The following is a 20125-nucleotide window of genomic DNA, read 5'->3' on the forward strand; positions in this document are numbered from 1 at the left end:
CTGCCAGTGATTACTCATTTCCTTTGGTGAGCATCAGTTGAAAATAGCTATTGTATAAGGAATGGAAACGGGAAGATACTTGAAGACTACAAAGACATAATAGCAAAGTGTGCTGTGATGTGGACAGAATAAAATGAATGTCAGGAAGAACATTAGAGATTGGTCTAATCTTTTCCTTTTATAGGATATAGAAGCCTATGATTTCCTAGAGTTAGAGGCTGAAATGAGATTTAAGTTGGATCTCCTGACATCCAGTCCAATGTTCTTTGTACTATAGGACATATGTAAGAAAGGAATCTTGAGAGGTAAGGATATTTATGTTTATTCCAAAAAGATACTCTGGAGCATTCCCAGTAAGTAAGTACCAATGAAACAAAACAAACAAAACAAGAACCCCAAAAAAGAAATCAAGATTCTTGTGTAGTAGACAGTAAAATGATCACATTTTAAGAAAGATTGAAAGGAGAATATTTAAGGACAAATATAACACATATTATGGCTCTAAGATAAACTGTTGTCTAAGCCATATTAAAATACTTTTATTGAGAAACACTTATGATCATATTAGCATGGGAATATGAATGGTTTACTATGTTTAAAAACAACTTTAAAGCTAATCAGCATAAAGGGTTTCCTCTATAGAGCTGCAGTTTTATCATGAGGGAGAAATTACATTCTCTCTCCAGTGGTCTTTGGCATCACTGCATTGAGAGAGTTTTGGAAAGAGGAGGCAAAGGAAAGCCCTTTGTGGATAGGTAATGTACTATATGCCTTTTTGTTCCGCATACTTATCATATACATTAAGAAAAGTAGGTGGTTTTGAAAGTATAAGAGCATTTACCCCATTATCTAATTTACAAGGCTGATAATCACTAGAGCACACTGGTTAAGGAGGAAAGTCAAGAACACTATTTTTTTGAACTTCACCCATTGACTATCAGCAGGATTACCCTGGGGCATGTAATTCATGAATGAAGAACAGTAGTCTCTGTCAAGTCAGCGGACTGCTGAATTCTACTATATAAGGATTCTTTGGGAGCTCTGGACCTGGATCTTTAGTTGTATCATCTTTGTATTCTTTCCTGTTCTTAGCTAGTAAATACTCTCTTGAATTCATTCTAAACTATTTTTTTATTCAGAATTAAATTTTCCATACCCAATGGCACATTTTATTGAAATATGTTGTTCAAATTCAGTTGTTTTAAAGATTTTCCTAGAGAATCCTAATGATATTGCCTTGAAAATGAAAAAAAAAAAGTGTACTGTCTTGCTGTCTAAATTCTTGAAATTAAACCATTTAAGCGGCTGACCCAGCTTGCAATTACATGCTAAGACAAACACTTTGATCCTCTCATGGGAATGAAAACTAGTGAAATACAATATACCTGTGAAGCTTGAGAGTGACAGTTCCATAAACAGTAGCAAAACCGAGAAGACGGACCCATCTGAGGAGAATACAGCGAAATGTGCTTGGCTCAAAGTACAAAATAACAACCTGTGGGATAAGAACAGAAAGAAAGAGACCTTCAGGATCAACTGATGACCCACAGACTAAAATCAATATTTCACATATGAATTTTGACATAAGCACACATCCTTTTAAATAACACTTTAAAATATTATTTTCATCATTCATGGTCCAAATCAAAAGACTACAGTCTTCCTATTGCTTTCAAATCAAACCTAAGTTCTTTAATTCTGACTCTCAGGAGTTTCTATCAATTGTCTCTAAGCCTTTGGCACATTCAAACTTAACTCTCTTTATTTCCCCAGATGGGCCAGCCAGGCTGTCTTCCATTGTCATACTCCACTGGAGCTTTGCTGATTCCCACCTCCATACTTCCAGCAGTACTTTTCCCCTGTCTGAACCAGCCGTGAGAGGATTATCCTGTATCGTACTCCCCAGTCAATCTACCACTTAGTACCTGGCTCAGTCGCCTCACTAACTCTTCTCACTCCAGAGTTCTCACTGAGCAAATATTAATTAAACATTTACTATGAGCCAGATACTATACTAGATGCTGTAGATACAAGGCCAATAAGAAAGAGAAGAGAGACCTGTAAATGAGGAATTGCATTAACGTAGCAAAGGTGCTGTGATAAACATCTGGCAGGTTTGTTGGGACACAAGGAACAAGTGGTCAATTCTGGGTGGGGGTGGGGGCAGTCAAAAGGCATGTGCAAGGCAATGTATGTGTTACCTTTCATATGCTACTGGTGGTTTTGAGCAAGCCCTCATAGAACAGGAATAGGTTTGGCCCTGCTCAAGAAATCTAAAGAATAAGTGTTGTTGAAGAATGTAAACTTTTACTCTTATGCTGGAGTGGCAGGCCTGAACTGATTTTTCTGAAAAGAAGGTCATCATAACAGAAAAATATACTCACTCCTAAAACTCTGAGTGTTATTTTAGGTTTTTTTTTTTTTTTTTAAATCCCAAAGATATAAATATTGGGAAGCATAAAGCATAGCTGGGTGACATGGGGTGGGTGCTGACATTTTCTTGCTGATATCTTACCAGTGGGGCCCTACTCTCCAACAGGGCCAGGAATGACATTACCGACAACTCTCTGATGGTATTTCTCAAATAGTTCTACCTTATAAAGATATTAAACTAGGTACTTTCAATACCATTAGAATTAAATTCTCAAGGAGTGGAAATAAGCCTGGTATTAAGAAGAAATCAAAGGAAGGTAAAAAATAGGTGTGGCCAGGAGATAATGTTGCTTTATGTATATGTAGTATTTGTCCTTAATTTTCTAATTCATTAGGTCTATGCTGAAAGATGCAGATAAAGATGTGATTTTAAAATTCATTCTACCAGGAAAGTGCTTGGAGTTATCCAAGAATTGATACAAAAACATTTCCTTTATTTGCTATTTTCACAAAATAAGTTAAATTCTGTAAATGTGTGTTCTAGGTTTTAGTTCATGTATTTTATTTATTTATTTATTTATTTATTTATTTATTTATTTATTTATTTTAAAGATTTTATTTATTTATTTTGACAGAAAGAGACAGCGAGAGAGGGAACACAAGCAGGGGGGGTGGGAGAGGGAGAAGCAGGCTTCCCACTGAGCAGAGAGCCCAACATGGGGCTCGATCCCAGAACCCCGGGATCATGACCTGAGCTGAAGGCAGACGCTAAACGATTGAGCCACCTAGGCACCCCTAGCTCATATATTTTAGAAACAGTCCCTTTACCCAAGAGTCCAGCAGTAATTATAAGTTCTGCAAAATAAGCTGTATTGTTTAGTAAGGAATCTGAGCTGAAGGAAGAAGGGAAAATTTAGGGGAAAAAAAACAAATGGAGAAAACTTGGTAGAAGATTAAGAGGTTAGGGGATATGTGTTCCTTCTCATGGCAGAGAGAAATGACAGATTAGAAACTAGTGAGAGAGAGACCTAAAGTCTAGAATATACAAAAATCTCAAATATTTCCACTAGAAATGACTTTAGAGTTTATTCTAGCACAGTGGATTCCTGGAATCTACAAAATCCTGTGACTTACTATACAAAGTTTTCCATTGCACACCGAACAATGATTAAGGGCATGAGTAAGCAAAGGTGAAGAATGTAAGACAGAAGTCTGAATATTTGGAGAAAAGAACTGCTCTTGAATTGTTCAGGAACTACTGTTATAGCTTCAAACTTTTATTTCACAAATGAAGAATTTGAGGGCTTGTTACTGTAAATGAGTCGGTCAGAAATAAATGTTATCTTCAAAATAAACTATGTGAAAAGTCCAATTAGGATTCACTAATCATTGTGATTCTGATTCACTCATTCACTATTTATTTAGTCTGCAATTTAGAAGCCATTATAATAAATCAGATGTGGATTAGGTCCTCAAGTTATAGTTTAGAAGAGAGGATGCTCCATGTACATGATAAAAATAATGGCATGATCATACCAAATATTTATATAGTACTATTGCTAGACACAAAATTAAGCATTTTTACAGTATTTACTTATTTAATCCCCACAGTACCTTATACAGTAGGACTGTTTATTTTGCAATGGAGGAATGACACACAGAGAATTTAGGAGATGTGCTCAGCATCACACAGCCAGGAAATGTCAGGGCTAGGATCTGAATCCAGGCAGTTGAGTTCCCAAGTTCATGTCTTGCCTCTCTAAATAGTTCTATCACATGGGGGAGGTGACAAATGCTATCATACTGTGAACTGAATCATACTGAGGATTCAGAGAAAAGAGGAATTACTCTCAGTGGAAACAAGCGAAGTTATCGTAGGAGGGTTCACATCTGAGTAAGGACCTGGAGGAGGACAGGGTTTAAGTATGTAAGCAAACAGGAAGGGGGGAGGGAGCCTGGGACAAAGGCTTGGTTGTGGGAAAGCTTCAAGAGTGTGGAGTGCATGGTTATGGACAGGAAGACATAAAGGGGAGTACTAAAAACCAAGCTTTAAAGACTTTATTTATTTATTTGACAGAGAGAGACACAGCAAGAGAGAGAACACAAGCAGGGGCAGAGGGAGAGGGAGAAGAAGGCTTCTGGCTGAGCAGGAAGCCTGATGTGGGGCTTGATCCCAGGACCCTGGGATCATGACCTGAGCCGATGGCAGACGCTTAACGACTGAGCCACCCAAGCTTTAAAACAGATGTGGGACCAGTTCATTGTAAGCTTTAAATAAAAGGGTGAGGAATTCAGATTTTATTCCATGACCAAATATATCATTAAACTTCTTTAAATTGAGGTCAGAAGTGTGTTCCTGGGAGTTAATCTGGCAGCATCACACGAGATGACTGGATGCTATGGAAGGGGAAGATACTGAAGGTAAGAAGGCCAGTTAGGAGAAATCACAACAAAACAAAACAAATTCATCATCTTCCTCACCGAACCTTTTCCTTTTCTTACATCTTATTTTAGCATCCTCCTTTACTCTAGTCCCCAAATGCTTCTGCTTCCTTAACTCTCCTGTGTAGAACCTTTCAGTGGCTCCCAGGGTTCTTATGAAAAAGTCTAAATTATTATTTTTTTAAAAGACCATTTATTTGAGAGAGAGGGGGAGAGAGCGTGCATACGTGTGCACAGGGGGTGGAGCAGGGAGGAAGGAGAGGGAGAGAGAGAATCCCAAGCAGACTCCACACTGAGTGCAGAGCCCAATTTGGGGCCTAAGCTCATGGCCCAGAGATCATGACCTCAACCAAAATCAAGAGTCAGATGCTTAACCAACTGAGCCACCCAGGTGCCCCAAAAGTCTAAATTATTTAGGATGATAGATACCAGCTTACTTCTATTACATCATTACTTTCCACCTACTCACACCTTCTGATTCTTGCATATGCTGTCCCTTCTGACTGGATATTCCTCATACAATCCAACTGTCTCACCTATACCTGGCTTACTCCTATTCACCTTTCAGGCTTCAGTCTAAATCACTCCTCCTCTAGGCAGAGGAGGCCTTCCCTGTGGCTTAGCACACCGTCCCTACTTGATCACAGCACCAGATCCACAGCACTGCATTCCATTTGTAAGCTTTGTGACAACCATGTTTATCATGTCCAATTCTGTAATACTGGCACTAACTAACTAAAGTCCAGGCACACAAAAGTGCTCATAAATATGTGTTGAATGAAAGAAAAAATACAGCTGTAGGAAAATGGTAAAGAAGGACATAACTACTGTAGTGAGAATGGGAATTCAGGCATTCATGAGCACAGAGGAAAGAACATGCCGAATCAAGAAAATTGGGCAGGCAGCTGATTATTTGTTGAGGCAAAAGCGAATAAAGTGTCAAAAATAATGTGAAGATTTTAAGCCTGGGTGACTGGAAGGATGATTGTGTATAGAAAGAAACAGATAAAATAAAAAAGATGCATCAATCTGAGTATAACTATGCTAGCTCTACTTAGAAACCTCCTCACCCCACTTCATCCTTCATGTCTCAGCTCAGAGTTGGCACTCCCCAGACTGTATCAGGTTTCCATCTTATCTGCACACTATTTACTTGTATTGAATTCTGAGCTTTCCTTCATCACATTTAACAACTCTATTTTGATATAATTGTTTCTGTAATTAATTTGTTAAATTTGTAAAATAATAAATTTGTTAAATATGTCTACTAGTTAGTTTGTAAGTTGCATGAGGGCAGGGATTGTAACTATCTTACTCATGATTGCATACCCATTCCCTAGTATTGTACCTGCCAACAGTAGGTAACCAATCATAGGTAACCAAGGAAAGAAACTTAAAAAAAGGAAGGGAAGGAGGGAAGGAGAAGGGAAGGAAGGAGGGAGAAAAGATGGTTAAGTTTAATTTTTGATATATTGAGTGTAAGTTGTATACAACATCTAACCCAGATCTAGCTTTTTAGTAGTTAATATACTCCATAATGAGAAAGGGGGAGAAAAAAGATAAGGAAGTTTCAGTATTTTTCAGATCTCAATATTTCAACTTTTCTTGTTAAATATAATGTATATAAACATATAGATCACAAATTATTGTAACTATCCCTTCCCAAATTCCAAGTTAATGACAAGTTTTATAACAAACCTTCATAAAAGAAGAAATGGAGAAAACCTAAGCCACTGGGCCAAAGAATTTATGAACGATGATGATAATACAAATAGCTGCCATTTTATGTAGCATTCATAATAGCTGCCTGTGCGCGCGCACCCCCCACCCCAACTGATCACTGTGATAGACATCTTCCTTACATTTAGGGTCTAGGTATACTTTATTATTCCCATTTTAAAGATAAAGAGACTGAACTTTAATGGGGTTACTTAATTTGCCCTGGTTATAAAAGATTGTTTTTCAACCAGAACCCATAAAAAGTTCCTCTACTAGAATAACTGCCTCAGGTATATTTTCAAAGTACATATTTCAAGAGAAAACTTTCCCCGTTCTCTTTTCAATACTAGCGGCTAATGATAAGGCATAAAGATATTTAGTGTGTGAGAAGCAGGACATAAGTGTACCACGTCTGTCACTGAGTACCCTAAGGACCCAAGAGCATGCATAATTGCTGGATGCATGAGCACAGGGTATAGATTGTAAGCAGGTTTAGGAGGGTAGGGTGAGAGAAAGAAAGACCCTCTGTATATTTTAAGGACTTGGTTCTTCAACACTGGAAGTTTTTTCAGATGCTTACAAAATTCAATCAGCTGATCTTAGTGGTGGGATACTCTAGGCATTGTGTTTTTAAAGAGCACTGCTGTTTTGGAAATGGCCTTCCAAGCATTCCCCTCATTATAAACAAATCTGCACAGATTATACACCCATTTCATCAAATATGAATTTTTTTTCAGTTAGTTTTGAAGTCAGCTTGATTGCCTATACTCTTTGGATACTGAACACAGCTAATGGGGAAGAAAAGAGAACCACAAGAGAAAAGAATATTAGGCTTTCCAAATATGCACAAAATAGAAGAACATTTTTAAATAGAATAACTTTCTTTTGTAAATACAGACACAACACCAGAGATAGAAAATTAACCTCTGCTGTGTCGGCTCAGGAGATGCAAGGCCCAGTGCCTTCAGAAGAGGAATGCCGGAAAGGTAAAATGGTCAGAAGCTAGCACAGTCCAATGCTCTTCCCAGAGCTCTGAGAAGAAAGGTGTGAAGCTCTGGCTTTAGGCCTGGTATTTTAAGGATCTGAGCAACAGTTTCCTGATAGTGTGGGACCCAGCAGTTCTACTTTCTTAACTTACTCATCGAGTATTATTTGCTTTAGTTCAGTGAAACTGGTTGTGAATTAAACCACTTGTATAGGTGAGTGAGGTGCAACATGCTTTAGTGTTTATGTTAGTGGGTGTGTAGGAACAGTTTTTTTTTAAATTTTTTTATTTAATTGACAGAGAGAGAGACAGCGAGAGAGGGAACACAAGCAGGGGGAGTGGGAGAGGGAGAAGCAGGCTTCCCGCAGAACATGGAGCCCGATGCGGGGCCCGATCCCAGGATCCCGGGATCATGACCTGAGCTGAAGGCAGACGCTCAACCGACTGAGCCACCAGGTGCCCCAGAACAGTTTTATTTACAGAAAAAGATTATTGGGTAATGGGAGCACAGTGACAGATGCCCGTGACAAGACTTCTGTTGAAGAAGTTGTCTTTTGATAAGGATGTGAAGGACTTCTAAAGCTTTAAGGACTCTCTCTGCCACATCTACAATTTCCTTCTTCGCCCTACAAGGAAGAGTCTCACTAGTTCAATATTTTCCAGGGCCACTTAACCCCTTCTCCAGTTTACCGTGCTCCCAACAATCCTTTCTGAACGAGTGAAGAATAAAGCTGGTATCTTGTTTGGAGGACAGTCCACAAAGGTAACACTTGGAAATATCTAATATTAAAACCTACTACTTAATCCAACCAGGTTTGCTATCTCTTGAAGTAGGAGGCTGGAAATGAATCATGTAGGTGGAACTATGTATATTAAAGGACACTTATACAGGATCTGCTTGATAAAATAGGTAGATTTGAAGTTCCATGATTGTGTTCTAAATTTATTTTTTCTATATTTGGGAAGAAATATGATCCTGTACACAGGAAATATTTAGGATGAAAATGTGTGTCCTGTAAATGTTTAAATATCTAAAGTTGGATCCAAATGACAAAAAATAAAAACTACTTAATACAACTTTACATGCATGCAATTACCATACAAATTAAAGGGAATATGATTGTGATTATGTCTTTACAGAACCATCGTCTAGGACTTATCACCTTGCACTTGGCGCCTATTACTCAAAGCAACTAAAGAGGGATAAATTAATAGACTAAAATATAAAATGGGCATACATAACTTTTATATATTTATAATATATAAGTAACATATTGGGGTTACTGTGACAGCAGATGAGATATGCCTGACATAGCTCCTCTAAAATCCTGAAAAGATAAAAAGAATTTAAAAGGGTCACAGCTCTAAAAACTAAAGGCAAAGATGACAAGATGCCAAAGTCTCACTGGTGATTCTACTCACTGCCTGGTAGATGGTATCGAATTAACAAGCACCTTTTATTTTTATTTTTATTTTTTTAAAGATTTTATTTATTTATTTGAGACAGAGAGAATGAGATACAGAGAGCATGAGAGGGAGGAGGGTCAGAGGGAGAAGCAGACTCCCTCCCCAGCAGGGAGCCTGATGCGGGACTCGATCCTGGGACTCCAGGATCATGACCTGAGCCGAAGGCAGTCGCTTAACCAACTGAGCCACCCAAGCGCCCCAACAAGCACCTTTTAAATAAAACAACACATGCCTCATTCTCTGAACCAGAATAAGATCTGAAAGCCCAAAGATAACAGGGAAAGATTTGCATTCCTACTCCTTGTCAGAGTCTAATTCTGAGACCCATAGGGTTTTACTAAGTGAAACAAGCACACTGAAAAATCTTCGGTCATGCCCTAACTGTGCAGAGACTATTTCAGCCTCCAGCCAGTCCTGGAGCCTTCTTGTCCATGACTACCTTTCTTGGTCAGCTCCCCCTCTTCATCCATTCAGGGATTAGGACTCCCAGGATGCAGCATTCAGAAATGTGATACTTAGCTGCCTACAGGCCTACAGGAAAGCACAGCAAGGTGGAGGGAAGAGCAGTATGCTGCTCCCTGGTCTGTTTTCCTATCTCTCCACAAGAAAAGGCCCTTTGTAGAAATACCCCATCCCAACAAACATAATAAATATAGAAACAAATGACTATTTTTGTCTAAAACTTTTACAACCTCAGCTCATGTGTTCAGAAGGAATAATTTTTTGGTGAAGAGTAAATTATGGTGCATGACTTAGGATAGAAGATTATACCATCCTAACAGTCATGTTCTCAAAAATATTAATGAATATGGTAAAGTCCTTGGGATTTATGTTAGGTGAAAAAACAAGCAGCACATAAAATATAGAGAGAGCATACAGTGTGATATTGATTATGCTTAAAATTTATTTGTATATATGAACATATATGTACACACACATACACATAAACAATAACATATCTACTCCCTGCTTATTACCCTTAATTTAACACTCTTAATTTGTTCCAGAAAGCAGATCATGAAGGGGCTACCCATAAAAGCCAATGGGAAAACTGTATTGTTTATTCCTATTAAGAAGTCCATCTCAAAATTATGTTTTCTATAATTATCAAAAAGGCAAAAACAAAGAAACAAAAAATCTAAAGCTATGGTTCTGCTTCCTATTTTCTCTCTTGATGCTCTTATGAGTGAACTACATGTTCCTCTGAGAAAAACACACCAGTGAGCAGAGTGGTGAGATTATGACCAAAGTAATGCAGTTAAGATATTTTTGGCTTTGTTTTGTTACTATGAAATTTATACTCTTTGAAATGGTCATAAACTCTTTTTAGGGTTCAGTTCAAAATCTTACTGCAAAGTTTTATTAAGCAAGGATTGGTTTTTCTTTTTTATTGTTATGTTAATCACCATACATTACATCATTAGTTTTAGATGTAGTGTTCCATGATTCATTGTTTGTGCGTAACACCCAGTGCTCCATGCAGAACGTGCCCTCTTTAATACCCATTACCAGGCTAACCCATCCTCCCACCCCCCTCCCCTCTAGAACCCTCAGTTTGTTTTTCAGAGTCCATCGTCTCTCATGGTTCGTCTCCCCCTCCGTTTTCCCCCCTTCATTCTTCCCCTCCTGCTATCTTCTTCTTCTTCTTTTTTTTTCTTAACATATATTGCATTATTTTTCAGAGGTACAGATCTGAGATTCAACAGTCTTGCACAATTCACAGAGCTTACCAGAGCACATACCCTCCCCAGTGTCTATCACCCAGTCACCCCATCCCTCCCACCCCACCCCCCACTCCAACAACACTCAGTTTCCTGAGATTAAGAATTCCTCATATCAGTGAGGTCATATGATACATGTCTTTCTCTGTTTGACTTAGTTCGCTCAGCATAATACCCTCCAGTTCCATCCATGTCGTTGCAAATGGCAAGATCTCATTCCTTTTGATGGCTGCATAGTATTCCATTGTGTATGTGTATATATATATACCACATCTTCTTTATCCATTCATCTGTCGGTGGACATCTTGGCTCTTTCCACAGTTTGGCTATTGTGGACATTGCTGCTATAAACATCGGGGTGCACATACCCCTTCGGATCACTACATTTGTATCTTTGGGGTAAATACCCAGTAGTGCAATTGCTGGATCGTATGGTAGCTCTATTTTCAACTTTTTGAGGAACTTCCATACTGTTTTCCAGAGTGGTTGCACCAACTTGCATTCCCACCAACAGTGGAGGAGGGTTCCCCTTTCTCCGCATCCCCGCCAACATCTGTCGTTTCCTGACTTGTTAATTTTAGCCATTCTGACTGGTGTGAGGTGGTATCTCACTGAGGTTTTGATTTGGATTTCCCTGATGCTGAGCGATATTGAACACTTTTTCATGTGTCTGTTGGCCGTTTGGATGTCTTCTTTGGAAAAATGTCTGTTCATGTCTTCTGCCCATTTCTTGATTGGATTCTTTGTTCTTTGGGTGTTGAGATTGATGAGTTCTTTATAGATTTTGGATACTAGCCCTTTATCTGATATGTCATTTGCAAATATCTTCTCCCATTCTGTCGGTTGTCTTTTGGTTTTGTTGACTGTTTCCTTTGCTTTGCAAAAGCTTTTTATCTTGATGAAGTCCCAATAGTTCATTTTTGCCCTTGCTTCCCTTGCCTTTGGCGATGTTTCTAGGAAGAAGTTGCTTCGGCTGAGGTCAAAGAGGTTGCTGCCTGTGTTCTCCTTTAGGATTTGGATGGACTCCTGTCTTACATTTAGGTCTTTCAACCATTTGGAGTCTATTTTTGTGTGTGGTGTAAGGAAATGGTCCAGTTTCATTGTTCTGCATGTGGCTATCCAATTTTCCCAACACCATTTGTTGAAGAGACTGTCTTTTTTCCATTGGACATTCTTTCCTGCTTTGTCAAAGATGAGTTGACCATAGAGTTGAGGGTCCATTTCTGGGCTCTCTATTCTGTTCCATTGATCTATGTGTCTGTTTTTGTGTCAGTACCATACTGTCTTGATGATGACAGCTTTGTAATAGAGCTGGAAGTCCGGAATTGTGATGCCGCCAGCTTTGCTTTTCTTTTTCAACATCCCTCTGGCTATTCGGGGTCTTTTCTGGTTCCATACAAATTTTAGGATTATTTGTTCCATTTCTTTGAAAAAAGTGGATGGTATTTTGATGGGGATTGCACTGAATGTGTAGATGGCTCTAGGTAGCATTGACATCTTCACAATATTTGTCCTTCCAATCCATTAGAATGGAACGTTTTTTCATTTCTTTGTGTCTTTCTCAATTTCTTTCATGAGTATTTTATAGTTTTCTGAGTACAGATCCTTCGCCTCTTTGGTTAGATTTATTCCTGGGTATCTTATGGTTTTGGGTGCAATTGTAAATGGGATCGACTCCTTAATTTCTCTTTCTTCTGTCTTGCTGTTGGTGTATAGGAATGCCACTGATTTCTGTGCATTGATTTTATATCCTGCCACTTTACTGAATTCCTGTATGAGTTCTAGCTGTTTTGGGGTGGAGTCTTTTGGGTTTTCCACATAAGTATCATATCATCTGCAAAGAGTGAGAGTTTGACTTCTTCTTTGCTGATTTGGATGCCTTTGATTTCTTTTTGTTGTCTGATTGCTGTGTCTAGGACTTCCAATACTATGTTGAATAGCTGTGGTGATAGTGGACATCCCTGCCGTGTTCCTGACCTTAGGGGGAAAGCTTTCAGTTTTTCCCCATTGAGAATGATATTCGCTGTAGGTTTTTCATAGATGGCTTTTATGATATTGAGGTATGTACCCTCTATCCCTATACTCTGAAGAGTTTTGATCAAGAAAGGATGCTGTACTTTGTCAAATGCTTTTTCTGCATCTATTGAGAGGATCATATGGTTCCTGTTCTTTCTTTTGTTAATGTATTGTATCACGTTGATTGATTTGCAGATGTTGAACCAACCTTGCAGCCCAGGGATAAATCCCACTTGGTCGTGGTGAATAATCCTTTTGATGTACTGTTGGATCCTACTGGCTAGTATTTTGGTGAGAATTTTTGCATCCATGTTCATCAGGGATATTGGTCTCTAATTCTCCTTTTTGAGGGGGTCTTTGTCTGGTTTGGGGATCAAGGTAATGCTGGCCTCATAAAATGAGTTTGGAAGTTTTCCTTCCATTTCTATTTTTTGGAACAGTTTCAGAAGAATGGGTATTAATTCTTCTTTAAATGTTTGGTAGAATTCCCCTGGGAAGCCATCTGGCCCTGGGCTTTTGTTTTTTGGGAGATTTTTGATGACTGCTTCAATTTCCTTAGTGGTTATGGGTCTGTTCAGGTTTTCTATTTCTTCCTGGTTCAGTTTTGGTAGTTGATACATCTCTAGGAATGCCTCCATTTCTTCCAGGTTATCTAATTTGCTGGCATAGAGTTGCTCATAATATGTTCTTATAATTGTTTGTATTTCTTTGGTGTTGGTTGTGATCTCTCCTCTTTCTTTCATGATTTTGTTGATTTGCGTCATTTCTCTTTTCTTTTTGATAAGTCTGGCCAGGGGTTTATCAATCTTGTTGATTCTTTCAAAGAACCAGCTCCTAGTTTCATTGATCTGTTCTACTGTTCTTTTAGTTTCTATTTCATTGATTTCTGCTCTGATCTTTATTATTTCTCTTCTCCTGCTGGGTTTAGGCTTTCTTTGCTGTTCTTTCTCCAGCTCCTTTAGGTGTAGGATTAGGTTGTGTATTTGAGACCTTCCTTGTTTCTTGAGAAAGGCTTGTATTGCTATATACTTTCCTCTTAGGACTGCCTTTGCTGCATCCCAAAGATTTTGAATAGTTGTGTTTTCATTTTCATTGGTTTCCATGTATTTTTTAAATTTTTCTTTAATTTCCCAGTTGACCCATTCATTCTTTAGTAGGATGCTCTTTAGCCTCCATGTATTTGAGTTCTTTCCGACTTTCCTCTTGTGATTGAGTTCTAGTATCAAAGCATTGTGGTCTGAAAATAGGCAGGGAATGATCCCAATCTTCTGGTACTGGTTGAGACCTGATTTGTGACCTAGGATGTGATCGATTCTGGAGAATGTTCCATGGGAACTAGAGAAGAATGTGTATTCTGTTGCTTTGGGATGGAATGTTCTGAATAGGTCTGTGAAGTCCATTTGGTCCAGTATGTCATTTAAAGTCTTTATTTCCTTGTTGATCTTTTGCTTAGATGATCTGTCCATTTCAGTGAGGGGGGTGTTAAAGTCCCCCACTATTATTGTATTGTTGTTGATATGTTTCTTTGCTTTTGTTATTAATTGCCTTGTATAATTGGCTGCTCCCATGTTAGGGGCATAGATATTTACAATTGTTAGACCTTCTTGTTGGATAGACCCTTTAAGTAGGATATAATGTCCTTCCTCATCTCTTATTACAGTTTTTGTTTTAAAATCTAATTTGTCTGATATAAGGATTGCCACCCCAGCTTTCTTTTGGTGTCCATTAGCATGGTAAATGGTTTTCCACCCCCTCACTTTCAATTTGGAGGTGTCTTTGGGTCTAAAATGAGTCACTTATAGACAGCATATCGATGGGTCTTGTTTTTTAATCCAATCTGATAGCCTGTGTCTTTTGATTGGGGCATTTAGCCCATTTACATTCAGGGTAACTATTGAAAGATAGGAATTTAGTGCCATTGTATTGCCTGTAAGGTGACTGTTACCGTATATTGTCTGTGTTCCTTTCTGGTCTGTGTTGCTTTTAGGCTCTCTCTTTGCTTAGAGGACCTCTTTCAATATTTCTTGTAGGGCTGGTTTCGTGTTTGCAAATTCCTTTAGTTTTTGTTTGTCCTGGATGCTGTTTATCTCTCCTTCAATTTTCAATGACAGCCTAGCTGGATAGAGTATTCTTGGCTGCATTTTTCTCATTTAGTGCTCTGAATATATCCTGCCAGTCCTTTCTGGCCTGCCAGGTCTCTGTGGATAGGTCTGTTGCCAATCTAATGTTTCTACCCTTGTAGGTTACATATCTCTTCTCCCAAGCTGCTTTCAGGATTTTCTCTTTGTCTCTGAGACTCCTAAGTTTTACTATTAGATGTCGGGGTGTTGACCTATTTTTATTGATTTTGAGAGGGGTTCTCTGTGCTTCCTGGATTTTGATGCCTGTTTCCTTCCCCAAATTAGGGAAGTTCTCTGCTATAATTTGCTCCAATATACCTTCTGCCCCTCTCTCTCTTTCTTCTTCTTCTGGGATCCCAATTATTCTGATGTTATTTTGTCTTATGGTATCGCTTATCTCTCGAATTCTGCCCTCGTGATCCAGTAGTTGTTTATCTCTCTTTTTCTCAGCTTCTTTATATTCCATCACTTGGTCTTCTATATCACTGATTCTCTCTTCTGCCTCATTTATCCTAGCAGTTAGCACCCCCATATTTGATTGCACCTCATTAATAGCCTTTTTGATTTCAACTTGGTTAAATTTTAGTTTTTATTTCTCCAGAAAGGTTTTCTCTAATAACTTCCATGCTTTTTTCAAGCCCAGCTAGTATCTTTAAGGTGATCATTCTGAACTCTAGATCCAACATCGTACTAATGTCCGTATTGAGTAGGTCCCTGGCAGTCAGTACTACCTCTTGTTCTTTTTGTTGAGGTGATTTTTTCCATCTTCTCATTTTGTCTTCCAGAAAGTGGTCGCTTTTCTGTTCAGAGAGTTGTTGCTATTCTTTTCTTCGATCTCCTGTTGAGTTCATAGGTGTTCAGAATGGTTTGATCCCTATCCAGCTGAATTCCTGAGACCAGACCAAATCCAGGTCGCCTACTCCTCTGCCATCTTGCTCCGCCCCTCAGGATTGGTTTGAGTAAATATAAAGATATATATGTATATGTGGGTATATATGTCAATATATATATCTCACAAACTTAACAGTATTGCCAGTGATTTTCTGGTTTTAGTATTAAGTATGCACATACTTCTTAGTATTTTAAAATTTTTCTATAATTAGAAAAAAAAAGTTAATTTAAGTAAAAAATCTATTCCAATATCTCTTCCAGGACCATAATAAATGGTAAGACAACACAGAATAACTGAATCTTTTAGTTTAATCCATGCAGAAAATGGGAGTGTAAAGTTAAGCCTTCTGGGTCCTCTCCTAAAATTTGATAATAAGAAAGGTATAATTTATCTGTGAACTAATAAATTGTTAGAGAGGTAGAAATATATCTCTTGAGAATGAACAGGTTCAGGAACAAATGAGCTTAAATATGATCAATGATTTATAGATTCAATTTTTAAAAAAATAATGGACAAAGAATAGTACAGGAGTTGGTAAATGGAGTGATAATGAAAGGCCATTAGACACTGGGGGACTTTACTTAATTCAGAATATAAAATATATGCAACAGGTATCTTAGAAATTTTTGCTGTGATTGCTGGTAGAATGATATACCTGGTTTAGACCTAAATGAAAATAAACACATACATGGAATGAATTAACTAGCTTAAGGAAAATATATATGAGGCAGGAGAAGAGATTGGATAAGAGAAAAAGATTTAAAAGATGAAAATTTTCATTTGTAAAATAATACAAATATGATTTGCCTACTAATCAGGTGGAAGAGACTCTGTAGCCTAGTGCAATTGATAAAAAAAGAATTTGGAGTTAGCTGCCATAAATGCTAGTCTGGGCTCTACCACTAATTAGACATACAACCTACAAATCCCTTACGTTCTGTGGGATTCAGTTTCCTCAACAGTTTAATGAAGATAATGCAAAATCCTATCGTATTTATAGAATCATTTAATAAACCACAGATAAATAGAAAATGCCAGTTTTATTATTAACATGAGAATTACTTTGGATATTTGTCACATTTGAATCAGGAATCTGTTTAGTCCTCTTGTACATGTATCTTCAAATACCGACAGAAAAGAAGCTTCTGAATACTGTGGAGTTGAGAATGGAGTATAGAGGGAATGTGAAAGAAACAGACAAGGCAAACTATGTCTTTAAAGCAGTAGGAGAGCTGTAGTATGATGGGTAAGGCTGGAAAAGCCAGGTGTATTCATTATCTATTGATGCATAACAAATTATACAAACTTAGCAGCTTAAAACAACACATATCTACTATCTCACAGTATCTGTGGGTTAGCAATCTAAGCATTGCTGGTCTCAAGGTCTCTCACAAGACTATAATGAAAGTATTAATCAGGGCTGGGGTCTCATCTGAAAGCTCAGTTGGGAAAGGATACACTTCTAAGCTCATGTGGTTGTTGACAGGATTTGGTTCCTTGAGGGCTGAGGGAAGTGGGGCCCTGAGCTGGCTGTTGGTGGGAGGCCTCTCTCAGTTCCTTGCCATGTGGAGCCCTCCAGCATAACAACTTACTTCCGTGAAGCTAGCAAGAGAAAGTCTGTTTGCAAGATGGAAGTTATAATCTTTTATAACCTCATCATGGAAGTGACATTCTTTCATTTCACACTGATGTGTTTTATTGATTAGAAACAGGTTAGTCAAGGGGAGGGAACTGCACAGGCTGTAAATACGAGGAAGCAGGAATCATTGGGGCCATCTTAGAAGCTATCTACCACAAAAGGCAACCGTACTTTTAATAATTGTCAGAAATGCTGTTATGTTCACAGTGAATTATGTAAGAAGAATATAGAATAAAAAGCCATTAAATACATAGGGCATGCATTTAGAGAAAGGATAATGTGAATAATAATTTTAAAGGAGAAATCTTTAGTTTTCTCTTTTTTATTCATTAGAGAAACAGTTACAGAGAGAGAGAGCACCAGTAGAAGGAGAGGGGGGGAGGGGCAGAAGGAGAGGGAGAAGCAGACTCCCTGCTGAGTAGGGAGCCTGACGTGGGGCTTGGTCCCAGGACATGGAGAGCATGACCTGTGCCAGAGGCAGATGCTTAACGATCTGAGCCACCCAGACGCCCCTGAAGGAGAAATGTTCAAAAGATGAAAAGAAATCTATCAAGGCTGTCTCTCCACGGAGTCCAATTCATCATGAAGTTCACAATTCTGGGATTGTTGCATATAGCTCATGACTAGGAACTGCTGAGAAATGACTTTTTTGGTTTTAATGTTTTTAAACAATGAGATAAATATGATATGGTCATGGTGGGTTGGGAGAAATAATTTAGATCTTGTCAAGTATTTATGTCTATGTTTAAATTGTGACTAAGAAAGAATGAAGACCTCAAGTTAAACCTGGCAAATTGAACATGTGTATGTCTGCTACTTCTGGAAACTCTAGTTAATGATGGTAAAACACTCAAGACCAAAGAGAGTATGAGTAGAAATGCCAAAAGATGATAGATATCAATAAAATTCTGGAAGATGGAAAGTAGATGGCAATGTATAACCAGATGAAGAAATCAAAGAAAGTGAAAACCTGTACCGGAAGAGAGAGAAGCCCCTCAGGGGTCTGTCTCACAATCTTTTTGGGGGGGAGTTGGGTAATAACAATAATTATATCTAATGAGTACTTGCTATATTCCAGTTACTTTCAAGGTGTCCTACATGAAACAAATTACTTATTCCTTACAAAAATCCTTTAAGGTAGGCATTAGTAATATTCTCCACTTTTCATGTGGGGAACCCAAAGCACAGAAAAGTTGAGGAATTTGTGCAAGGTCACACAGCTAGTAGGTGGCAGAGCTGGGGTTTAAACCTGGCCTGAGTCTACAGTACAAGCTCATTATCATGATGCCTCATTGCCAACCATTGTGTATGAAAGATAGAGTAATAAGGCAAAGATAGGGGTTTTTGATGGCGACTAGATGTTGTAGAATGCCTGATCACCGAGAACTCTGACCAGCTTGTTCAGTGTAGTAAACATGGAGGGGTTCAACTGAATAATGTTTATAGGGTAAAAATAATTTTCAAGTAAAAAAAATGAAAAATATAACTAAAGATAAGAATGCAATTAACAAATGGGAAAATAAAAGCTAAAAAATAAAACTGGAATGATTCATGAAGAAAATTATGAAAGAAAAGAGTGACATCCCAGAGACTGAACTACTGAGTCAGAGAGAAGGGGCAGCCATAATCGTGGGAAAATTTGGAGGCCAGAACCAATTCGATGGTCTTCAACTCTGACTCAACAGAATCACTATGGCATTAGAGCATGTCAAAGCCCTGGTTTCCCTTGTAGAAACTTTGAGTCAGTAGTTCCAGGGCACAGTCTGAATAACCTGCCTTTTAAAAACTCCTCTACAGGTAGTTTTAACAAGAGTTAAGAGCCACTGATACTAGTTTACAGTTCAGAAGCAAGCCACATGTGGAGCTGGTGTAGCCACAGCTCAGACTAAGACTAGGGAAGGGTGAAGAAAGTGTTCAAAAACTAATAAAATGCAGAAAATTTTTTCTCCAGAAAATGTGTGTGTGTGTGTAACTCACTGGGTGGCCAAGCCTGGCAAGGCTGTTAGGATGAACATGTGATTCTTTCTCTTAAATGTTAAAACATTTCCAGAAAAATGTCCTACATATACATGCATACAAAATATGCAAATATTTATGTCCAATATTCACTAAAGAATTATTTGCAACAGCAAAAACATTGAAAACATTGTCTACCCAGAGGGGACAGCTTAAATCTATAATTCCTGTTACATCCATACAAAAGGGAAAACCAGGAAATTTAAAATATTAAGTGGATCTGATTTTGTTGCTGTAAAAACATCTTTAAGAGAAATTGTTTAAATGAAAACAAAGTTGCAGAACAGTAATAAAAATATTATTCTGTTTGTATATATGTAAAAAAGAATGTATGGTTGCACACCATAAACTATCAAGATTATCTACCTCTGGGGTAGGTCGACTGGGAGTGGAGGAGGCAGGGAGGGAGAGGGGGATTTTTACTATTTAACTTAAATCCTTTGGTGCTAGTTGATTTTTTTTACAATGAAAGTATATTACTCTTATAATAAAGGAATGAAAAAACACATGAAAAGATTTCTGACTAATTTGTCATAATCACTATAAATCTTTAACATTTAAAAGAAAGAATCACCTGTTCATCCTGACAGCCTTGCCAGGCTTGGCCACCCAGTGAGTTACACTTACACACACACACACACACACACACACGGGTACCTGGAAGGACACTGCACAGCACTTTCACTGAGGGAGTCAGGGCAGAGTGACCACTCTCCCCACTGTCGGACCCCGAGT

The 20125-nt window shown here is 38.2% G+C and overlaps 1 protein-coding gene across 1 annotated transcript in view; it reads right to left on the reverse strand.

The window, feature by feature from the left end:
• GPR158 (G protein-coupled receptor 158) overlaps positions 1 to 20125 on the reverse strand; it is a 476311-nt gene that overhangs the window by 65413 nt on the left and 390773 nt on the right. Inside the window, 1 exon segment of the mRNA XM_045871331.2 lies at positions 1386 to 1495. Within this exon segment, the coding sequence (XP_045727287.1) occupies positions 1386 to 1495 (110 nt within the window).

Source organism: Mirounga angustirostris, unplaced genomic scaffold, assembly GCF_029215605.1.
Source record: "Mirounga angustirostris isolate CCGP_5_RB_7025 unplaced genomic scaffold, mMirAng1.0.hap1 SCAF_5, whole genome shotgun sequence".
Classification (NCBI taxonomy): Eukaryota; Metazoa; Chordata; class Mammalia; order Carnivora; family Phocidae; genus Mirounga; species Mirounga angustirostris.